At 38.2% G+C, this 22710-nt stretch overlaps 1 protein-coding gene and 1 long non-coding RNA gene across 6 annotated transcripts in view; one reads left to right on the plus strand and one right to left on the minus strand.

The window, feature by feature from the left end:
* The first annotated feature begins 524 nt into the window (after positions 1-524).
* LOC125280593 overlaps positions 525-22710 on the plus strand; it is a 42439-nt gene continuing 20253 nt past the window's right edge. Inside the window, exons 1-4 of one of the 5 annotated variants that reach the window (XR_007187659.1) lie at positions 546-988; positions 2063-2123; positions 2993-3168; positions 10982-11138. This is a non-coding gene — a long non-coding RNA (uncharacterized LOC125280593). Of the gene's footprint in view, positions 989-2062; positions 2124-2992; positions 3169-10333; positions 10473-10981; positions 11139-22710 lie in introns of those variants that run through there. The other 4 variants (XR_007187660.1, XR_007187662.1, XR_007187663.1 and 1 more) reach the window with 4 other exon arrangements.
* On the minus strand, positions 2788-22058 carry nr1h5 (nuclear receptor subfamily 1, group H, member 5). The gene is made up of 11 exons (XM_048211233.1): positions 21902-22058; positions 13189-13327; positions 10326-10679; positions 7348-7488; positions 7031-7173; positions 6817-6912; positions 6646-6730; positions 6452-6568; positions 3807-3902; positions 3556-3669; positions 2788-3210 (listed from the first exon to the last, which is right to left on the minus strand). Exons 2-11 carry the CDS (start codon positions 13283-13285, stop codon positions 2999-3001), a joined length of 1455 nt encoding a protein of 484 aa, XP_048067190.1. The 5' UTR covers positions 13286-13327; positions 21902-22058; the 3' UTR covers positions 2788-2998.

Here is a 22710-nt window from a genome sequence, read left to right on the forward strand (position 1 = left end):
GGGCAGTACTAAATGAAAAAAAAAAAAAAATGATGGAAAAATTTGGACCTCTTCATTCTGTTCAAAAGTTTTCACCCCTGACTCTTAATGCATCGTGTTTCCTTCTGGAGCATCAGTGAATGTTTAAACCTTTTTTAATAGTTGTGTTTGAGTCCTTCAGTTGTCCTCAGTGTGAAAAGATGGATCTCAGAATCATTCAGTCACTGCTGGAAAGGGTTCAAATATGCAAAAGATGCTGGAAAACTGAAGAATCTGCAGGACCTGGAGATTTTTCTGAAGAACAGAGCTCAGTTTAACTGCTCAGAACAAACAAGAGACTCATGAACAACCATCACAAAACAAAAAAACAGCCGTAGATCATCCAGGTAACCACACACAGTACTGAGAACCAATGGTTCACATACTTTTGAATGGGGCCATTTTAATAAATTCAGCTATTTTTTTTGTCTTGTGGATTATATGTAAACATCTTTTATGGAAAATATCTTACTCAGGACAGTACTAAATAAAAAATTACATGCATTTTGTATGATCTCTCTTATTTTGTTAAAATTTTGCACATTTTCACAGATTCTGCAAGTGGTTCACATACTTTTTCTTGCAACTGTATAACAATCAGCTTTATACAGATTTGTATCGACATACTTGTATGAAAATATTCTAATATTTTTCTTGTTTCGTATCATGTAAAGGTGAAGCAGAATTGTAAAATGAAGGAATGGAAAATCACACAAAATGTTACCTGGACGTTATCACTAAAAAGTGTCCCGTAGAAGCGCTCTTACTCTGTCTGTCAATCATCTTGCGTGCGCGCGAATTTCTTGGCATCGGGTTGGCTGATATCTTTGGAGGGCGGGGTTTTGCAAAGGTTGGCGTTGAGTAAAGTGAAGCGAGTACGAGTTCCTCGACTCGAGTTCTATTGCTTTTTTTGTCGGAAAGAATAGGAATCTTGGAGGAGGACAACAGGTTTATTCGTGCCTATTTCTTGGTAAAAGCCGAAATGTATTGGTTATATTTAATTTGGAATAAAATCAAAGTCTCTTTAAGACAAGTCATTTCACTCGGCGGCCATCTTTGAAACGCTTCTCGGGCATTCAAGTGCAGCGCCTATCTCTTTCGATTAAATTTCATATTTGTAATCACCAATGAAATCTAACAACATGTCTCATAATTTTTTTTTTTTTCGAAACGCTCGAATCACGACAAAAAACGCTATTTTTACGCTTGCTCAAGCTAATGCGCATGCGCAGTCCTAAAAGCGCGTCTCTTCTGCCTCATTTCGGAGGCGCGCGTTTGACTGAGCTTGACGGCCGCTGCAGTTACGCGATGACTTTACCAATCTTATTAAGTGTTTGTGTTATTCTAAAGTCTTTGCTTTTATTTAGAAGACACGAACTATACCGCCATTTTGTGCGTTGCACTTTCTTCCCATTCAAAACAACGTCATGTTATTTCCGTTCGTCCATTGACAAATTCACCGCGAAATCTAGATAGCTTACCAATGCCGACTATTCTGGAATTTCGGTCAAATGCGTTTTCATTGTGTATTAAAACATAAACACAAAATGCTCCAATAAATGGCTGTTCGCATGTAAATATGCACTACTTTTTGTCAGGAAACTCGGGTAACAAAATGATCTCCGAATTTCCCAGTAGTGACTTGATCGGGAAAATTTCGAACTAGGAAACACGAAAGCTCGTGAAGTCAACAAGCAAAAGGTCCAAAGTCACGTGCAGCACCAATATTTTCCTTTTTATTTCCAATAGCATTGGGACACATTTTATCTTTTCAAGATGGTGTAAGTAAGTGATATGAAAAATGTGTAATTAATTGAAAATGATTTAACTCAAACTATATATGCTCAAACGTGCATCTTGTGAGAGGTCACGAGGTAGATGTTTCATTAAGGAACATTAGAAACGTTTACAAGTGGTGAGGTAATCGAAATTAGGCCTATATTGTCTTGCAAACATATTGTTGGTGGCTCATGGTTTGCTGAAACGACATTTTCCTCTCTGTGTGTGTGTGTGTGTGTGTGTGTGTGTGTGTGTATTCTTGTAGGGGGCAGCAGAGAGTCAGTATTGATGATGGAAGAACCCCTTCATTATTTGACTTTCATAAGGTGAATACATTAAGATTCTTGCTGGTCCTTTAAATGGCTGGAAGGTGATCTGATACATGCAAAAGAGAAACCGTTACTGTGTATCTCTCTAACATTGCAAGCCGACTAATGTTCAGTTTAAAATTTGAAAAGGTAAACATTCATGCAAACATTCATATGATACATCTACTGTATCACAGTTTCATTTGTGGTCATAGGGAAATTAAAACAGTGGCAGGTCTTACTCCAGCTTTTGTTTGACAGATTGTCAACACCTGCTGGATTTGAATGCCTGATGCAACTTGAGGGTAGGATGTCTGACAGACTTTGCCGTTATAAATGAAAATTAACTTTATAGATATCTTCTTAATGATATGGTGAGAAAGTAGCTAACATTGAAACAGCCAAAGGTCATTACAGGCAATCATATACTAGTTTTGAATAATAAACCAAAGCAGATTACCTGAGCTGCTTTACTCATGCACGTGTTTGACCAAGCTTAATAATCATATAATACGTATACATATCATAAATAATTTAACATAATTAAAACAAAATGTACTTGGCTTAAAATCTGAATGGGCATGAGAAAATTATTACATATTCTCTTCATTTATTAATTGTCAGATCCATGTTAATAAAATAAGTGCAAGTTGATGTATACCATGAATGAAAATGCAAGAAACACAAAATAAACATTTTTATTTAATGCATATAAGAAAACCACATCATGAGGCTTACTCTTTTTTTTTTTTATTATTATTAAACTAAACTATGTTTGTGCATGGGTAACCTACAGTACATTGACCTGGGATATTGTTTTGGGTAAAAATTAAATGTGTATTGCAATTGCAACAGAGATCAGATGTCATAAATCTCTCTCCCTGAAGGCTGTCTCAGGACTGCATGTCCCAGGGTTGCTGTGGGAGAAGGGTGAGGTGGTTGTGTCGTAGTGTTCTCAGCTCCGTCAGCCGTCCCAGGAGCCTGGCGAAGCGGCGCGGGTCCTGCGTTGTCCCCTGACTACAGCAGCAGCAAACTCGGGACAGGAGCTCCAAAACAAACTCCTGTAAGTTCTCAACACAGCTCACTGCACGCAGAGATGGCCTGTCTGCTTGGCATTAGAAAACAAATTGTGGTCATTTGAAACAGTTTTATGCACCTTATTTTGCACTGTGGAAGTAAGATATTTTCTTTAAATGTGGGAGACTTCCGATTCATTAGTCGCTATATGGGTAAATAAAGTGCAGTGAACGGTAAATTTTCTCTACAAAAATACCAGTTTGCAATATAAAATTCAAGTTACAAATCTGTTACATTAAAAAAGGTGGATAAGCTAAACTTTTATGATGTCATTTGTTTTCAGACCTATAAATGAATGTTCTGAATACAGTGATCATGATGTGGAAGTTCACATGGAAATGAGTCACAACTGTGTTAATCATAATGCACAAACCTGAACACAACACTGCCGTCGCCGTTAGAAGTGCATATTCAGCCTCGGTTACCGCAATATTCACCATGCTGTGGAGGAAATTTACCACAGACCTTAAGAGCTCATCGTTCAACCCTGATCAAAGATAAAAATCACAATATTAGCAGAGACAAAAACGTTTTAGACCATATAATGATGATACATCAATTCATTGTCACTGCATGTAATGAGAGATTTTTCTACTATGGTTATCATTTTGCATTATAGATCACCTGAGTGGGTCAGTATCCTGTGGCTGTTCCCAGTCTTGGACTCTAAAGCTTTCGCCCAATCAGGGTTTGAGTTATTTGAATTTGCTGGGTATAAAGCTGGTGATAGAAAACATCAGAGAGTCATAATTGATCCATAATGTGTTGAGTTGTTGAAACGAACAACAACACTACTAATAATGCATCTAATCTGCTTGGTAAGTTGTGACATTTCAAATATTTGAAATGGTCCAAGCCTCTACCCTGTTTCAAATGATAATATTAACACGACAGTCTTTCATTGCTCACTTTTAAACGTTGTCCTGGTCACCAATATTTTAATAATTCATAAAAGATGAATTGCTGTCTGGCCAACTGAAATTTTGCTAAGGAGCATTGATGATTCATTGAAGAACTTTTTACATCCACAGAACATTTCCATTGCAAAAAAGTTTTTTTATAATGGAAAAAGGTTGTTTAGATTATTAAAATATTCACTAAGAACACTATAAATACTAAGAAAAAAATGGTTCTAAGTCAGTTACATAAAAAGATAGACTGGTCTAATTTGAATTAGAAAAATAAGACTAATTACCCCTTGTCTAACTGCTAGTTGGTCAGACTAGTTCTTAAAGGATTAGTTCACTCCAGATTAAACATTTCCTGATAATTTACTCACCCCCATGTCATCCAAGATGTCAGATCCATGTCTTTCGTTCTTCAGTCGAAAATAAAGTAAGGTTTCTGAGGAAAACATTCCAGGATTTTTCTCTATATTGTGGACTTCACTTGGGTACAACGGGTTGAAGGTCCAAATTGCAGTTTCAGTGCAGCTTCAAAGGGTGGAAGTCCCCGTGGAAGTCCACTATATGGAGAAAAATCCTGGAATGTTTTCCTCAAAAAAACTTAATTTCTTTTCAACTGAAGAAAGAAAGATAGGAACAACTTGGATAACGTGGGGTGAGTAAATTATCAATTTTTAATTCTGGAGTGAACTAATCCTTTAAAGGATCAGTCCACTTTTAAATAAACTTTTGCTGATAATTTACTCACCCCCATGTCATCCAAGATGTCCATGTCTTTCTTAGACTTTATTTTAGCTGGTAAACTAAAAGTGTAAAACGAATGTATCTTGCAGCACAGGGTGAAGTCAGTATGTACATTAACGACAACTTGAGAGAAATATAATATACATTTAATGTAAAACAATGTACATGGCGCTCTGTGGCGCGGCAGGATTTTGAGTTGTAGCTGGGCGCCGCGGACAGGCGCTGCATGTGTACACTCATAGAAAACAATGCGTTCGAATTTTAAAGACGTGGCGCTGCGCTGAGCTTCGCGTCTGGTGTGCGACCCCCTTAAAACGCTGTTGCTCAGTAATGGTGGAAATCCATTTTGTCCGGTAATGCAGCGAGATGGAAACAGGGTCTCACCAGCTGACTCACAGACTGATTCTAATGGCGGGATTGAAATGTTCCAGTCGAGGAAGCATTGAGATTCTTCCTCTGTTGGCAATGGTTGGCATTTGCCACATGTGCACCACCACGTCTCGTTAGATCTTCGTCTGCCCGATGCTTGAGAGGTGTATGTCGCCACAGTAGTCTCGTCCATCTGTCTGATTTCTTCCTCTGTGTATTCCGGTTCAAAAAGGTAGGGCAGGAAAAAAACTCATCTTCTCCTCGAAGTTCAAAATCTTCCGACATTGTTGTTTTACCTTTTTTTGACTTAGTATTTGCACTTGTAAACACCGAATCGCTACTTCTGCCTACGTCAAGCGTGACCTTTTCAACATAATTGCATATTACGTGACGTCACAAACGCGCATCACAGAACAGAGCAAGGTGAGCATTTGTGGTTCTAAAACGTAAACTTTTTAAAAAAAAATGTAAATGACCGATCGTTTCGCTAGATAAGACCCTTATTCATCGTCTGGTAGCGTTTAAAGCCCTTTGAAGCTGCACTGAAACTGTCATTTGGACCTTGAACCGTTTGGTGCCCATTGAAATCCATTATATGGAGAAAAATCCTGGAATGTTTTCATCAAAAACATTAATTTCTTTTTGACTGAAGAAAGAAAGACATGGACATCTTGGATGACATGGGGGTGAGTAAATTATCAGCAAAAGTTTATTTAAAAGTGGACTAATCCTTTAAGATACTGTTTTGCAACTGGCCCTGTTGACTGTAAGGTTCTTTTGGGGAACCTAAAATGGTTCTTCTATGATATCGCTGCTACACCCCTTTTGTAACTTTTGATGTTCTTGTTGTTGTTGAGCGTATTACAGGTGCTGTATGTAATATTGACAGCTAGTGGTTGAAATGAGTACTGCAGTCCAAATTGGATGAAATAAAACAAAGTCAACCAATCAAAATGCAGTGAGAAATCAACCAATCAGCATGTTCAGCGCCCAAGTCCCACCCCCCGAAAGTTCTTGAACTTTGAAAAAGTACAACCTCGTGAGCAGGGACTTTCTGAGGGGGAAATTTTTACTTTTAAACTTCATTTAGACCCTGATTTCTGTGGTCGAAACACACCGAGTACCAGCCCAAAGCCCCTAGTTCCTGGGGAAAGTTCCTGCAGTGGAAACGCGGCTATAGAGCGATTGGACCCAAAGCGGTTACGTCAGACTTAACAAGCAGAATATGTGATAATGTATGTCATTCATTACCAGTGCTAACACTAGTGGGGTTCTCGGAGAACTGCTGAGCTAAGAGTAGGAACATGACTTCAACTGAAGAACTGGACAGAAGTGTGTTCTGGTCAGAATTATCCAAAAGCTCAAACCCTAAACAGCAGATGACCACAAATTAGTTGCTTTTAGACGTGTGGGGTGTGATCTGAGAGAAGTAAGAGGAAACTGACCAGGTACACTCCTCAAAAATTGCAAAAGCTTCTCCGTCTGAGGAGGAGTCAGATCTGTATTTGTTAAACTTGACCACAGAGGCACCTGGGGAAAGAAAAAGAATTATTTATTATGGGCAGTATATCTTCTTTCATTTTTAATAAAAAAAGAAACAAACTTCTTTGACTTACCGAGCAGTGCGTGTTGTCTTGAATTATGTACCTACGATAAGCCTCAACAATTCTATTCAGAATGCACCTCTGCTCTTTGGAGAAACTAGATGATACCTGCCAACAATATTTTTGAAGATAAGAAACTTGTTCTGAATTTTTAACACAGACTTCAAATCTCACAAAATCTCCAATTTCATGCTTGGAAAAGCTAAATAAAACAAGTAGATTTTACCCGTGTGGTGAATCTGCTGGTGGACGAGACGCTTCTGCTTTCAGAGTAGTCATCTTCAGCTCTTCCCGTTGACCCGTTGTGTCCTTTGTTCTTGTAGCCCTTCCTCAGTCTCTTCGACTGGCATTGCACTTCTGTAAGCAGGCCTGACAAAAAGACATCAGCAATCAGCTAATGTTGACAGCCCTTTTTGATGTTAACTCAACATCCAATTAGACTGTTTTTCCACATAGCAGCAACTCTCTGATTCGCAGAAATTACTGACTCAAAGCAACACGTAAAGATTTAAATCATTCTAGAAGGTTTTACGTCAATCTCACACTCTGCCAGCATCCCGACGGCTCTGCATTTGCGTAGTCTGCAGTCCTGACACTTTCTCCGCATGTACATGTCCATCTCACAGCTTCCACCACTTTTGCAGCGGTACACAGCTTTTTTAGTCACGCTGCGTCTGAAGAAACCTAAACCAAGAGAGATATACACTACTGTTCAAACGCTTTGGGTCAATACATTTTTTTCAGTGGTTTTGAAAATCTCTCGTGCTCAAAAGGCTGCATTTATTTGATAAAAAATACAGCAAAAACAGTAATATTGTGGAATATACTTACAATTTAAAAGAACTGTTTTCTATTTTAATATATTGTAAAATATAATATATATCTGTGGTGGCAAAGCTGAATTTTCAGCATCATTACTCCAGTCTTCAGTGTCACATGATCCTTCAGAAATCATTCTAATATGCTGATTTGCTGCTCAAGAAACATTTAATATTAATAATAATGTTGAAAACAATGATGAAAACAGTTTAATATTTTTGTGGGAAAAGTGATACATTTTACTGTATTTTGATCAATTTAATGCCTCCTTGCCAAACAAAAGTATTCATTTCTTTCAAAAAAAAAAAAAAATAAATTACTAAACCTTTTGAATGGTAGTTTATATCCTTAAAATTTCTTGTCCAGGAAAACAGACCAGAAATTTTGATGACTTGGGGATATATATCCAAGCAACTATCAATAGCAAGTAGTAAATCTTGTTTCATTGTTATTAGTTATTTAAAAATAGGAAAAGCTTTTTGATATTCCCCTCTCTATTTCCTGTTTTAAACGAAATATGTCAACACGAAAGAAAATTGCCATTACACAGAATCTTTCAAATATGGATTTTAGACACTAGTAAATACATTTAAGAAGTATATCAAGGATTATACTTCACCCAATAATTAAAATTATCTCATCATTTACTGCCATCCTCATTTCATGCCATTCTCGATGTATATGACTTTCTTTCTTAAGATAAACACAAACACAAACATATTTATAGGAAAACAATCCACCTCTCTGAGTCTATATAATGCAAGTGAATGGGTGCTGCTTGGTTGACGCAGTGATATGACCCCATCTCCTAAAGCAAAACGATAGGAGTGTATTAGAAAAATACTAATATTACAACAATATTTTAACTGTAAATAATTGCTTCCGGTCTTCATGATCCGGCATTCATGAGAGGGATGTGTGGCGTAAGTGCGTTGTGAAGCTCACGTGAGAATTTGTAGTTCTCTGTGCTTCAGCGTTACTTCACAATGCACTTATATTACGTGTCAAAAAATTAGTATTTTAGGACCCGAGCACAGATGGTGTGAGGACACTATTGTAATTGCTTAGTCAATTATTCTTCTCCAAAATTAATCACATTTTTGAAGGCCTAAACATGCTCGAAATCTCATGAAACTTTGCACACGCATCAGAAGTGGTGAAAATTTACATCTGATATGGGTTTCAGAATTAGATGTGGCAAAATGGCTCGATAGCGGCACCTACAAAATTTCAGTTAAGCGCCCTTTGCGCTACGTTTCACATACAAGTATGAAATTCGGTAGACACATGTAACAGCCCAATACCTACACTGGGTGCAAAATCTGAAAACCCAACAGGAAGTGAGATATTTAGAATTTTCTCTGCAACTTTTCTCGGCTTGACAAAGTCTGATGTTTCGCCATGAAACAGGAAGCTGTTGTAAGACAGGCATATAATGTCCAACCTGTGCCAAACTTCACATGTGTGATCAGAGTCCTGGCCTGAAGAAATCTACATGCAAATATTCAATTATTCATAGCGCCACCTGTTGGCAATAGAAAATGGCATGCTTTACACTGTAATTCACTCCCTAAAACACATTTAAATATGCCACGAAGTTACCGAACATACTAGAAACACGTTAAATCATGTAATACATGACTAAGTGCTAAAGTATGAGATTAACGCCAATCTGCCTCAAACTTCATGTTTGATAAGTGCCCTGGCCTGAAGAAATTTACACAGCAAAATTTAGTTATAGTCATATCGCCACCAGCTGGTAGCAGGAAGTGTGGCAAATACAAATGACTGAAGTACAGTGTTGGGTAAGTTACTCAAAAAAAGTAATCCACTACAAATTACAAATTACTACATTAAAATTGTAATTAGATTACATTACTGATTACTGCATGTAAAAAGTAATCAGATTACTAATTACTTTACATTAAAGTTACTTTGAAACCTACAAAAATACGCAACAAACTGAAACTCATAGTTCTTTCTGTAATTTCATATTGACTGAAAAATATTACAGAAGTATGAAAACAGCAACTTGACTTAAAAATATTCGTTAATCATCTATAGGTAGCTTATTCACGTCATCTGTGAGTGTGAGATTCTAACAAACTAAAAATAACTTATAAATATATGAAATATAAATTAATAAATATATGAAATATTGTACACTTGTTAATGTTTATTTTTGTTTGCCGTTTTTTTTAATAGTATTTAATGATTATGAACACATATTAAGCATGACAAACCATTCAATCGATTAAACTACAAAGCTGGCAGGTATGTATGATTACAAAATAAAGTCATCAAGATTATTATTAATATTATTTTATAAAATAACATGTAGGATAAAAGTAGGCCTAGTTTTATCACGTGTTGAGCTGTAACGTGTTGAGACTACAGTTACTATGTAACGCGTTATACCCAACTCTGCTGAAGTAGTCCTCTTATATTTATATACTTAAATGCATATTGCCCACCATGCTCTGTTTTTCTAAAGCCACCAGGTGGCGGTTGCACTGGTGCGAGGGCCCTTTCATCGTAGTATTATTTTCCTAATAATCTTTCTTTGTGTTTATCTAAAGAAAGAAAGTCATACACATCGGGGATGGCATGAGGGAGAGTAGATGATAAAATGTTCATTTTTGTGTGAACTATCCTTTTAATGTTGTCCTTAAATTCAGAACTGCAATTTTTGAACAGCCAACCTTTGCAGCCCTCACAGGTGAGGGCATTGTAGTGATATCCCGAGGCTTTATCTCCACACACCACACACAGCTCATCCTGGCCTTTCACCCGAGCTCCATGGCCCATCCTGGACCTTTTCAGCACTGGAAGACCAATAATGCTGCCTCTTGTTGGGCTTTGGACCTCCATCTCAGGCTCACAGATGTATTCAGAGCACTGATGGCTGTAGGGGTACGGTGGGTTGCACGCTTGAGGGTTTGGCGCTCCGTACATGGAGAACTGCACATTAACAGGGCTGAACGGCTGCTGGCCATAGAGAGGACTTTGTAGATCTGGTTCTTGGTAAGAGCAGCTCAGTGGATCCACAAGAACATCTGCAGCAAGGATAGGAGAACATCTTGATGAATTAAACTATTGAAAATGTTTCACAAGAAAAATGCTCCTTTTTCGCATGATTGTTGAATTACCGAATTACTTTTATGAGACCATTGGGATGCAATTTAAAAAACCCAGAGCAAGACCTTTTGAATCTCTTCTGTCTCTGGAAACAGGATGCAGCTGAAGAGGTTACAGTTTTGTTTATGGTTTTTATTTGCTTTGTAGCTTATGGGGTTTTTATAACCGTACAGAATGGAGCCTTCCTGATGTTTTTTTTTTTTTTTTTTTTTTCTGTCAGAAGGGAAGGTTATGGAGATGGATTTTAGATTTGAATTCCCCCATAGAGGAATCACATGTCACAGCTGGCAGCATTTCTGAAGCACATCTGCACAAGATATTGTTCCCCCATCTTGACGGACACTTCAGAACTAATAGCGACAATAAGCAAGAGAAATATTTCACATGAGAAAAACTTAATATTTGAGTAAAACTCATTTCATCAAACCAATTCCAGCAAATCCATCTCTGTTTTTCCATGTCATTCATAAATATCCTTCTGCTGTGCGGTGGTCTTTTTATTGGCCTTCAATCCTGTTTTTCTCACAGATGTTTTATGTCCCGTTTCAGCTAGAGCATAACTTTCCGGAGCTCGTATCTGTTTGTAAACCGCTGGAGTTCTTCATAAACATTCATGTCGGTGAGAAACTTTGCCAAAATACTAGCATTGACTGGCTTTCAAGACAACACTGTGAATTAAATGACAAAATGAAACTGAGACTTGAACAAAGCACTATTCAGACAGTAATTGTTTCTCAAGGTGATGCCTGAGAAATAATATTTGGACATTCAGATGACATTTAATGGAGGCAGACCACTGTGAATAATACGTGATGAGTCACGTGACCATATTCCAACACAACATCAGTGATGGCATCCAGTTTAAAGTAATTATTCATGTAGTTTATTTTAAATAGTTGTCTAAAACGTTTATGCCTCATGCAATTTACAAATCCTTTTTATTAGTGTTCAAATTAACCATATAACCCTGGTGTTTGTCAAAATAACAATAACAGCTGTAATTGTCTGGGAAATTCACCTGATTAGTCAGAGGAAAATTAGAATTATTTGGACAACACTAAAATGCTACTAAAATTACCTAGTGTCCAGGGGCCTCATTTATAAAACATGCATTCACACAGATTTGAACTTGTGTGAACAAGTGCGAACACTAAAATCCACGCCAGCATTCATATTTATAAAAACGGTCTTTAAAGCAGACGTACACACTTTTCCTTATAGCAAAGAGTCGGAATACTGCAGCTATTTGGAAATATAAGCAATTCTCGCTGCTCGCCATTCTCAAGTAAAGAATTTGCTAACTGCATTCTTTAAATTGTAATATTGACATGCATTCTCTGTAAAGCTGCTTTGAAATTATATGTATTGTGAAAAGCGCTATACAAATAAATGTGAATTGAATTGAAATGAAATTTAGACATTTACTGGTGCTCTTTTATTTGTTAATGACATTAATTAGGTGACGTTTACAGTTCATTTGCGATATTATTATTTTTTTTGTGTGTATGTTCGTTCTCTGAGTCACATGTACACACATTCGAGAAATGAATGTAAGATCAAATGTAGGACGGTTTCTACGCAACATTTTAGTGAAACACTTCAAGAGAGTCCGCACACTCTACCAAAGAAGAAGTCATCAATGTGAGATAAAAACAAAACCTTACTGAAAAAAAGAGCAAACGTTTCGGTCAGATGTGACCTTTGTCAATGCCAAACGTACACTGTAAAGTTTTGTTTTTATCTCACACTCGATGACGACTTCTTTGGTAGAGTGTGCGGACTCTCTTGAAGATTTTTTTTGTCTAATAACCTCATTTGGACTTGTTTGAAGATGTGGTGAGTTCCTGACTACTCTTCAATTACTCAACATTTTATAAATGAGGCCCCATCCCATGAAAAGATTGATGCATATTTAACATGTATTTTTTAAATTGCAGTTATAATGCCATAAAAAAATAGTATTATTTTTATACTATTATAGTATTTACTCATATTTTGAATTAACTTTTATTTTTATATTTTCAGTTTTCATTTTCATTTTAGTTTAAGTAATTTTCTTATAAGCTTTTTTTATTATTTTTTGTTTTCTTCAAATATTTCTATTTAGATTTACTTCAGTTTTAGCAATTTTAGTTCAGCGTTTAGCTTTTAAAACAATTTAATTTTTTATAGTTTTAGTTAACAATAACACTGACACAATGAAAGTCAATGGGGTCCAAAACAACATTGGTCCATACTGACATTTTTCAAAATATCTTTTGTGTTCATTTTATTTTAAATTTTTGAGTAAACTGTCCCTTTAGCAATATTTAAATAAATTAAATATATATATATATATATATATATATATATATGTGTGTGTGTGTGTGTAATTCTATAAATATATTGATTAAATATATTGGTATCTGTAATAAAGTGTAATCTTACCGTAGTACTGCGGCGGCTCTGTGATGTCAAACGTGTCTGATGCGGAGAGGTAGCCACCGACTGACATGCTCATCTCAGAATCTGTGCCCTCTCTCATCTGATCAGTGGGATTCTTGCTCTTCACAGAGGATATCTGGATCTATAAAAGAGCACAAAAATGTTCACTCACCCTACTTGATTATCATAATCCACTGCCTTCAAACATTTCTTTAGCAAGCGCTCCAACCCCAGAGAAAGATTAGCTATTTTAGGCATCATCATTGTCACGAAAAGGTTATGACAGAACACAGTGAAGGCTGCGGAGATCTCCGTCTGTGCTCCTCTGGGGCTCTGAGAGGATCTGAAGAGCATCGACTGTGAGAATAAGACAAGAGATGAGGCCCATGTGTCCAAACAGCTGCTCTGGCACGAGTTTCACAGAAAAGGCCTCACAAAGAGTAGTCTGTCCCAATCGCTCTCAACAGGTTTGGCCTGTAGCTGACCTGGGCTCAAACCCTTGTCCATTAACTCAAAAGAAGAACTGCAACACACTTTAATTTTTTTTTTATTTTTTTTTTTTATTAATTGTTTTGGCTTCTTACTTGATCACATCCACTGGAAGCAATTTTCTTGCTCAGAAACTGGTGCAGGATTATGTTGACTTATTCATTCAGAAGACACTTTATCCAAAACAACTTACAAATGAGTTTCTCATTTTACTCATTTTAGTATTAGCTGGATACATAAGCTTTCAACAAGTAGGCTACCAAGTAGGTCCACCTTTTCCTGGCATGCAAACATAGTCCTAACCTTATTCCTAACCCAACCCTAAAAATGAACTACTATAAGAAAAAATGATAAACTCAGCCCATTGCTGAATCCTATCCACTAAAAATCAGATTAGTCCTGGAACAATATTCCAGTCAATTATGTTGATTTAGGAACACATCCTTCTTGACAAAATCACAGTCGTCATTTAGAGATTTCTTCAAGAATGGCATGATCATGGAGAAGTATGCAATATGAGAAGCTGTGTGAACTAACTAGTTCAACAAAATCACATGACACATTTTCAGTTTCATTTATATAACAGGACTTATTGTTTATGTTCATGTGGACGGTGGAGAAGTGAAAGAGAAAGTTTTGTTTTACACCATTGCTAGAACATAGAAGTGATCTGAGCAATAACTCAATGTTCACAATGCTGATTATTGTCTGCAACAATACATAGATATAGTAATATTTAGCACAGTTTTTAGTTACGCGCTATGATACACTGCATATAAATGAGTGACTTAACGTATTCTCTTTATACTTTTCAAAAGTTTTTGCTGTTGGTAAGATTTTTTGAATGTTTTTAAAAGAAGTTTCTTTTGCTCACCCAGGCTGCATTTATTTGATCAAAAATACAGTAAAAACAGTAATAATGTAAAATACACCGATCAGGCATAACACTATGACCACTGACAGGTGAAGTGAATAACACTGATTCTCTCTTCATCACGGTTCCTGTTAGTGGGTGGGATTTATTAGGCAGCATGTGAACATTTTGTCCTCAAAGTTGATGTGTAGAAGCAGCAAAAATGGGCAAGCATAAGGATTTGAGCGAGTTTCACGTGGGCCAAATTGTGATGGCGAGACGAATTGTGGGGTGTTCCCGGTCTGTAGTGGTCAGTATCTATCAAAAATGGTCCAAGGAAGGAACAGTGGGAAACCGGCAACAGGGTCATGAGGTTAATGCTGGTTCTGATAGAAAGGAGTCAGAACGTACAGTGCATCGCAGTTTGTTGTGTATGGGGGTGCACAGCCACAGACCAGTCAGGGAGCCCATGCTGACCCCTGTCCACCGCTGAAAGCACCAACAGTGGGCACGTGAGCATCAGAACTGGACCACGGAGCAATGGAAGAAGGTGGCCTGGTCTGATGAATCACGTTTTCTTTTACATCACGTGGATGGCCGGGTGCGTGTGCGTCGCTCACCTGGGGAACACATGGCACCAGGATGCACTATAGGAAGAAGACAAGCCAGCAGTGTGATGCTTTGGGCAATGTTCTGTTGGGAAACCTTGGGTCCTGCCATCCATGTGGATGTTACTTTGACACGTACCACCTACCTAAGCATTGTTGCAGACCATGTACACCCTTTCATGGAAACAGTATTCCCTGGTGGCTGTAGACTCTTTCAGCAGGATAATGCACCCTGCCACAAAGCAAAACTGATTCAGGAATGGTTTGAGGAGCACAACAACGACTTGGCCTCCAAATTCCCCAGATCTCAATCCAATCGATCATCTGTGGGATGTGCTGAACAAACAAGTCCAATCCATGGAGGCCCACCTCACAACTTACAGGACTTAAAGGATCTGCTGATAACATCTTGCTGCCAGATACCACAGAACACCTTCAGGGGTCTGGTGTAGTCCATGCCTCGACAGGTCAGGGCTGTTTTGGCAGCAAAAGGGGGACCAACACAATATTAGGAAGGTGGCCATAATGTTATGCTTGATCGGTGTAATATTCCAATATAAAATAACTTATTTCTTTATTTCAGAAGCACTTTTTTTTACTATGCATTCAACATGCTTTGAACAATCATTCAAAGTTCAACATCACCTGCATGACTCATGAGTTCTCAGAAACTCTATAATGCTCAATATTTCAGTTTCCAGTGACATACTAAATTCTTTTCAATGCTGATGTCAAAAACAAAAAAATACATATGATTAATCGGTGACAATTCAATATCTTTCAAATATTCACCTATGTTCTCTGAATAATAATTCTTCTTGTTCTTGTTCACTTTAACTTTGTGTTCTTTGTGGCAATGTGGGTCAATCTCTGTTTCCCAAGAGGAATGACAGAGTGACATCCAGCTCATCTCTAGAGCTTTAGGGAGTGTTTATACATGCCGTGTTTGCCACGGCTCTGTTTGTCATACAGTTAATCTTTGACATTTAAAAGATTGAGGACTGCAGGACTCTAACCTTCCCACCCGTTATACTTTATACCCCTTAAAGGGGGTGGGCTTTCCTGAAAACCCCTTAAATTATGACACAGATGCTCACACGTACCCTCTCGTATCCTCCTTGTTGCGCTGACATAGAACATCCTCCACAGCCTTATTGTGGTAGCATCTCAAAGAGGCTGACCTCGGTTTCGCAGTGTCGAAATATAGATACTATTAGTGCCTCTGAGACCCAAGGGAGGGGAATTTTTGCTATCGCTCCCATGCCATCCATCACAATGACTGTGGGTTCTTTACTTAAAAAAATGTGCATGATTAACAAAACGTACTTCTTTGAACCCCATGGACGGTTTCATTCCAGATGAGGTTAGAGGGAGCAAAACTCCAATGAGTTTGAACACTCATTAATTTTTCACAGTTTTCACAAGAACATAAATAGCAACTATATAAATAAACAAGCCTTTAGCATGTCATAACAATTGTTCACTCATAAAAATGAGGGTTCCAAAAAGTTTTTTTTTTTTACAGTGATGCCACAGAACAGGGGTTTCCAATCTTTTAGATACTGCAGACCTCAATCCTAAAATTTGAGAGACAGCTATATATTTCCATATATATATAAACAAATATAAGCGTGTACAATATTATTCGAAAATATTTTTAGCTTCTGTTACGTACATTTACTCTTTTTCTACTTACTAAAGTACTGTACTTAGATGTATTATTTTATTTATTTATTTAAATAAACCTTTTTATTTATCAAATTACGGAGCCCCTAAAGGGATATGGTGGTGGGGAAAAAATACGAGATGGGAGAATATAAATATGAGATTTACGTTCCCCTGAAAGACTTTGTGTTCACTCACAAAACATTTGCATTCCCCTAAGAAACTTTTTGTTTGCGAGCAAATGCAAATTTTTTCAGGGAACATAAACATTTTGCTAGAGAATACTAATCTTCTCAGGGGAACGCAAATGTTTTGTGAGTGAACGCAAAGTTTCTCAGGGGAACGCAAATGTTTGGTGAGTGAACGCAAATTTTACCAGGGGAACACAAATGTTTGGTGAGTGAACGCAAATTTTACCAGGGGAACACAAATGTTTGGCAAGGGAACGTTAAAGTTTCTCAGGGGAACGCAAATGTTTGGCGAGTGAACACAAATGTTTGGTGAGTGAACGCAAATTTTACCAGGGGAACACAAATGTTTGGCAAGGGAACGTTAAAGTTTCTCAGGGGAACGCAAATGTTTGGCGAGTGAATGCAAAGTTTCTCAGGGGAACGCAAATGTTTGGCGAGTGAATGCAAAGTTTCTCAGGGGAACGCAAATGTTTGGTGAGTGAACACAAAGTTTCTCAGGGGAACGCAAATGTTTGGCGAGTGAACGCAAAGTTTCTCAGGGGAACGCAAATGTTTGGCGAGTGAACACAAAGTTTACCAGGGGAACGCAAATGTTTGGCGAGTGAATGCAAAGTTTATCAGGGGAACGCAAATGTTTGGCGAGTGAATGCAAAGTTTACCAGGGGAACGCAAATGTTTGGCGAGTGAATGCAAAGTTTATCAGGGGAACGCAAATGTTTGGCGAGTGAATGCAAAGTTTCTCAGGGGAATGCAAATGTTTGGTGAGTGAACACAAAGTTTCTCAGGGGAACGCAAATGTTTGGCGAGTGAACACAAAGTTTACCAGGGGAACGCAAATGTTTGGTGAGTGAACGCAAAGTTTACCAGGGGAACGCAAATGTTTGGCGAGTGAACGCAAAGTTTACCAGGGGAACGCGAATGTTTGGTGAGTGAACGCAAAGTTTACCAGGGGAACGCAAATGTTTGGTGAGTGAACACAAAGTTTCTCAGGGGAACGCAAATGTTTGGTGAGTGAACGCAAAGTTTCTCAGGGGAATGCAAATGTTTGGTGAGTGAACACAAAGTTTACCAGGGGAACGCGAATGTTTTGTGAGTGAATGCAAAGTTTACCAGGGGAACGCAAATGTTTGGCGAGTGAATGCAAAGTTTATCAGGGGAACGCAAATGTTTGGCGAGTGAATGCAAAGTTTCTCAGGGGAATGCAAATGTTTGGTGAGTGAACACAAAGTTTCTCAGGGGAACGCAAATGTTTGGCGAGTGAATGCAAAGTTTATCAGGGGAACGCAAATGTTTGGCGAGTGAATGCAAAGTTTACCAGGGGAACGCAAATGTTTGGCGAGTGAATGCAAAGTTTATCAGGGGAACGCAAATGTTTGGCGAGTGAATGCAAAGTTTATCAGGGGAACGCAAATGTTTGGCGAGTGAACGCAAAGTTTCTCAGGGGAATGCAAATGTTTGGTGAGTGAACACAAAGTTTATCAGGGGAACGCAAATGTTTGGCGAGTGAATGCAAAGTTTATCAGGGGAACGCAAATGTTTGGCGAGTGAATGCAAAGTTTACCAGGGGAACGCAAATGTTTGGCGAGTGAATGCAAAGTTTATCAGGGGAACGCAAATGTTTGGCGAGTGAATGCAAAGTTTCTCAGGGGAATGCAAATGTTTGGTGAGTGAACACAAAGTTTCTCAGGGGAACGCAAATGTTTGGCGAGTGAACGCAAAGTTTCTCAGGGGAATGCAAATGTTTGGTGAGTGAACACAAAGTTTCTCAGGGGAACGCAAATGTTTGGCGAGTGAACGCAAAGTTTCTCAGGGGAACGCAAATGTTTGGTGAGTGAACACAAAGTTTACCAGGGGAACGCGAATGTTTTGTGAGTGAACGCAAATTTACCAGGGGAACACAAATGTTTGGCAAGGGAACGCAAAGTTTCTCAGGGGAACGCAAATGTTTGGCGAGTGAACGCAAGTTTCTCAGGGGAACGCAAATGTTTGGCGAGTGAACGCAAAGTTTCTCAGGGGAACGCAAATGTTTGGCGAGTGAATGCAAAGTTTCTCAGGGGAACGCAAATGTTTTGCGAGTGAATGCAGAGTTTCTCAGGGGAACGCAGAGTTTCTCAGGGGAACGCAAATGTTTGGTGAGTGAACACAAAGTTTACCAGGGGAACGCGAATGTTTTGCGAATGAACGCAAAGTTTCTCAGGGGAACGCAAATGTTTGGCGAGTGAATGCAAAGTTTCTCAGGGGAACGCAAATGTTTGGCGAGTGAACGCAAAGTTTCTCAGGGGAACGCAAATGTTTGGCGAGTGAATGCAAAGTTTCTCAGGGGAACGCAAATGTTTTGCGAGTGAATGCAGAGTTTCTCAGGGGAACGCAGAGTTTCTCAGGGGAACGCAAATGTTTGGTGAGTGAACACAAAGTTTACCAGGGGAACGCGAATGTTTTGCGAATGAACGCAAAGTTTCTCAGGGGAACGCAAATGTTTGGTGAGTGAACGCAAAGTTTCTCAGGGGAACGCAAATGTTTGGCGAGTGAATGCAAAGTTTCTCAGGGGAACGCAAATGTTTGGTGAGTGAACACAAAGTTTACCAGGGGAAAGCGAATGTTTTGTGAGTGAACGCAAATTTTACCAGGGGAACACAAATGTTTGGCGAGTGAATGCAAAGTTTCTCAGGGGAACGCAAATGTTTGGCGAGTGAACGCAAAGTTTACCAGGGGAACGCGAATGTTTTGTGAGTGAACGCAAATTTTACCAGGGGAACACAAATGTTTGGCAAGGGAACGCAAAGTTTCTCAGGGGAACGCAAATGTTTGGCGAGTGAACGCAAAGTTTACCAGGGGAACGCAAATGTTTTGTGAGTGAACACAAAGTTTCTCAGGGGAACGCAAATGTTTGGCGAGTGAATGCAAAAGCATTGACATATAATTTTCCTCACATCATATATTTTTTTCCATCACCATGACACTTCAGGGGCTCTGTATCAAATTTTGTATTATTTAAATAAAACTTTTAATTTATTATAAATCAAAAGCATTCATAAATTTATTATTTTTTATATTGTTTTACTCTAAACTTTTCCACGGACTCCCTAGCACTCTCTTGTGGCCCCCTGGGCATCCCCGGACCCCAGTTTGAAAACCCCCGCAATAGAAGAATTTATTTTTATATTTTTGATGAAGGTTTTGCGTGTGAAGGAGTACAGGGAGTACAATTTGCATTAGAAGATGGTGAACAATTATGTTAAACATCTAGAAACATCCTTAAAGCACTGCATCCACTGTTTTTGCCAGCATGTCTTCATTTATCCATCTGTATATTATTTGATGTTAGCTATCTGCTTGTAGCCAGGCTGTTTACAGATTTAAGCAGGAAACAGGACTCTTAGATTAGACGGCCCTGCGTGGGGACAGTTTGGGGGTGTTGGACCAAAGTCCAGAGGTGCTTGTAATGTTTTGAATGTAGGTGATCATGACAGACTGACGTAAGGCTAGTTAACTCAACTATCTAAATGCTATCTGCATAGATAACGCAATTGAAGCAGTCTAGTCTATTAAAAACAGTGTATATTGATCAAATGGCAACTTCTCATTGACTTCTGTCTGTGGTGTTGACTTCTGTGTAGCAACTCACAGACAGAATAAACATGCAACAGAATGTCTAAATGACTGCTCAACAAATGCCAAAATTTCAAACATTCTTAAGTTGTCTGTTGGATTTATAATGTTGGGAAACAGAAATGTCATGTTCACACTAACCCAACAAACCCAAGAACTGAAGATAATGATGTTTGTTGTGTGAGAGTGAACTAAAAAAGAAGAACAATTACTAAGCAAAGGAAGCTGGAAAGGTATAAACTGATTTACAGAATTTCAAGGTATTCATGGAACTTTGTTCAACTCAACAAAATATCTTTCTCACTTAAAGAGATATTTTGTGTTATTAATGCTAAGTCTACATTACACTACTGTTAAACAGTTTAGGATCAGTAAGATTTTATTTTAAAGAATTTTTTTTTTTTAGCAAAGACACATTTAATTGGCCAAAAATGACAGTAAAAACTTCTATATTATAACATAAGATTTCTATTTCAAATAAACACTGTTCTTTTGAACATTCTATTCATCAAAGAATCCTGAAAAAAAATATTAAGTAGCACAACTGTTTTCAACATTGATAATAATAAGAAGAAATGTTTCATGATCACCAGCCTATTAGAATGATTTCTGAAGGATCATGTGACACTGAAGTTGGAGTAACGATACTGAAAATTCAGCTTTGCCATCACGGGAATAAATTACATGTTAATATTTACTCAAATAGAAAACAGTTCTTTTAAATTGTAATAAAATTTTACAGTATTACTGATTTTACTGTATTTTTGATCAAATAAATGTAACCTTGGTGAGCATAAGAGATTTCGTTCAAAAAAATCATACCAACCCCAAGCATTTTATTAGTAGACTACATAAAAATTATAAAATACTAATATATTAATTCATCAGAATTATTCCTCCCACTATAGGCCTGATATATACATTAACTCATTGTTTTATTATTACTAATATCCACATTTTAGAAAAATAGAAAGTCATCAACCCTATGAAATGAACACAAATGTGAGAAAATGTCAAATAACAAATAAAAACTTATATATTTGAGCTTCTTCCTTATCTAGATAAGGAAAGAACTTCAAGAGGTGCATCCTGGGATACATTTTAAACAAAGCAGACTTTGTGTATGCTGGCCACTTACTGGCTGCTTTTACTTTACGATCCGGTCCAAATAATCCATTATTAAAAACATGCAAATTCCGATGAAGAAATTCATATGCGAGAATTGATATTTTAAGCATTTAACGAACTGTTCGACTAGTAGCGCTTACAGTATCTAGAGAAATCAGATTTAGTGTACTCACCAGTGCTGATGTTGCGTGTGCTGGATCTCAGCTTGATGTGTCTCTTGCATTTGTGATGTTGACAGCAGTTCAGCCCCTGACGTCCAACACTTGCCAAACACACTGGAACACACATGCGCAAAACAAACAGCGCGTCCCTCCAACTCAAACCATTAATTCAAACACATACCAATATGTGTGCGAGTTTAAACATGGGGGCACGGAAAGTCGGTAATACACAAAAAAGGAAAGTTTAACATTGCCCTGCAACCATGATGAGGGCAACCAGAGCTTTTAAGATCAACTTCACTGTCAGCATAAAAGTTAGGAACGGAAAGGAGTTAGGAAATCTAAAGGTTTGAACCTGTTGAACAAAATCAGAGAGGGCAGTGATGGGAGTGAGGAGCTGTTTAAGTGAAATAATGACTGATTTCTGGACATGCACTACGTGAATCAGTGGGCTCATTAGAACATTCCCAGCAGCCCAGTGTTTATAAACAGCCCTAGTTCATCTAACTGATGGATGAGGTCTTGCTATCTCTCCGTTCTTCCTGCCACTCCTCCGAGAACGTACTTGCTCAGCCCGGGTTTCACAACCACCCCGACACACTCCCACGTGTCACTACACAATTCAGCTGGATGCACGCAACTCAAGACCCCCTTATCTGTTTCTCTCTCTCTCACACACACAGAGACCCCATCCTCTCTTCTGCTCCATGGGTGGGCCCTTCATGTCCTTCACTGGGGGCAGAGGGGACATTCTGCGGGTTGCAGATCCCGCCCTGATGCTCTTAACTCACAGGATACTAATGACAGCCACTGTTGTAATG

This window comes from Megalobrama amblycephala, linkage group LG12 (assembly GCF_018812025.1).
Source record: "Megalobrama amblycephala isolate DHTTF-2021 linkage group LG12, ASM1881202v1, whole genome shotgun sequence".
Lineage (NCBI taxonomy): Eukaryota > Metazoa > Chordata > Actinopteri > Cypriniformes > Xenocyprididae > Megalobrama > Megalobrama amblycephala.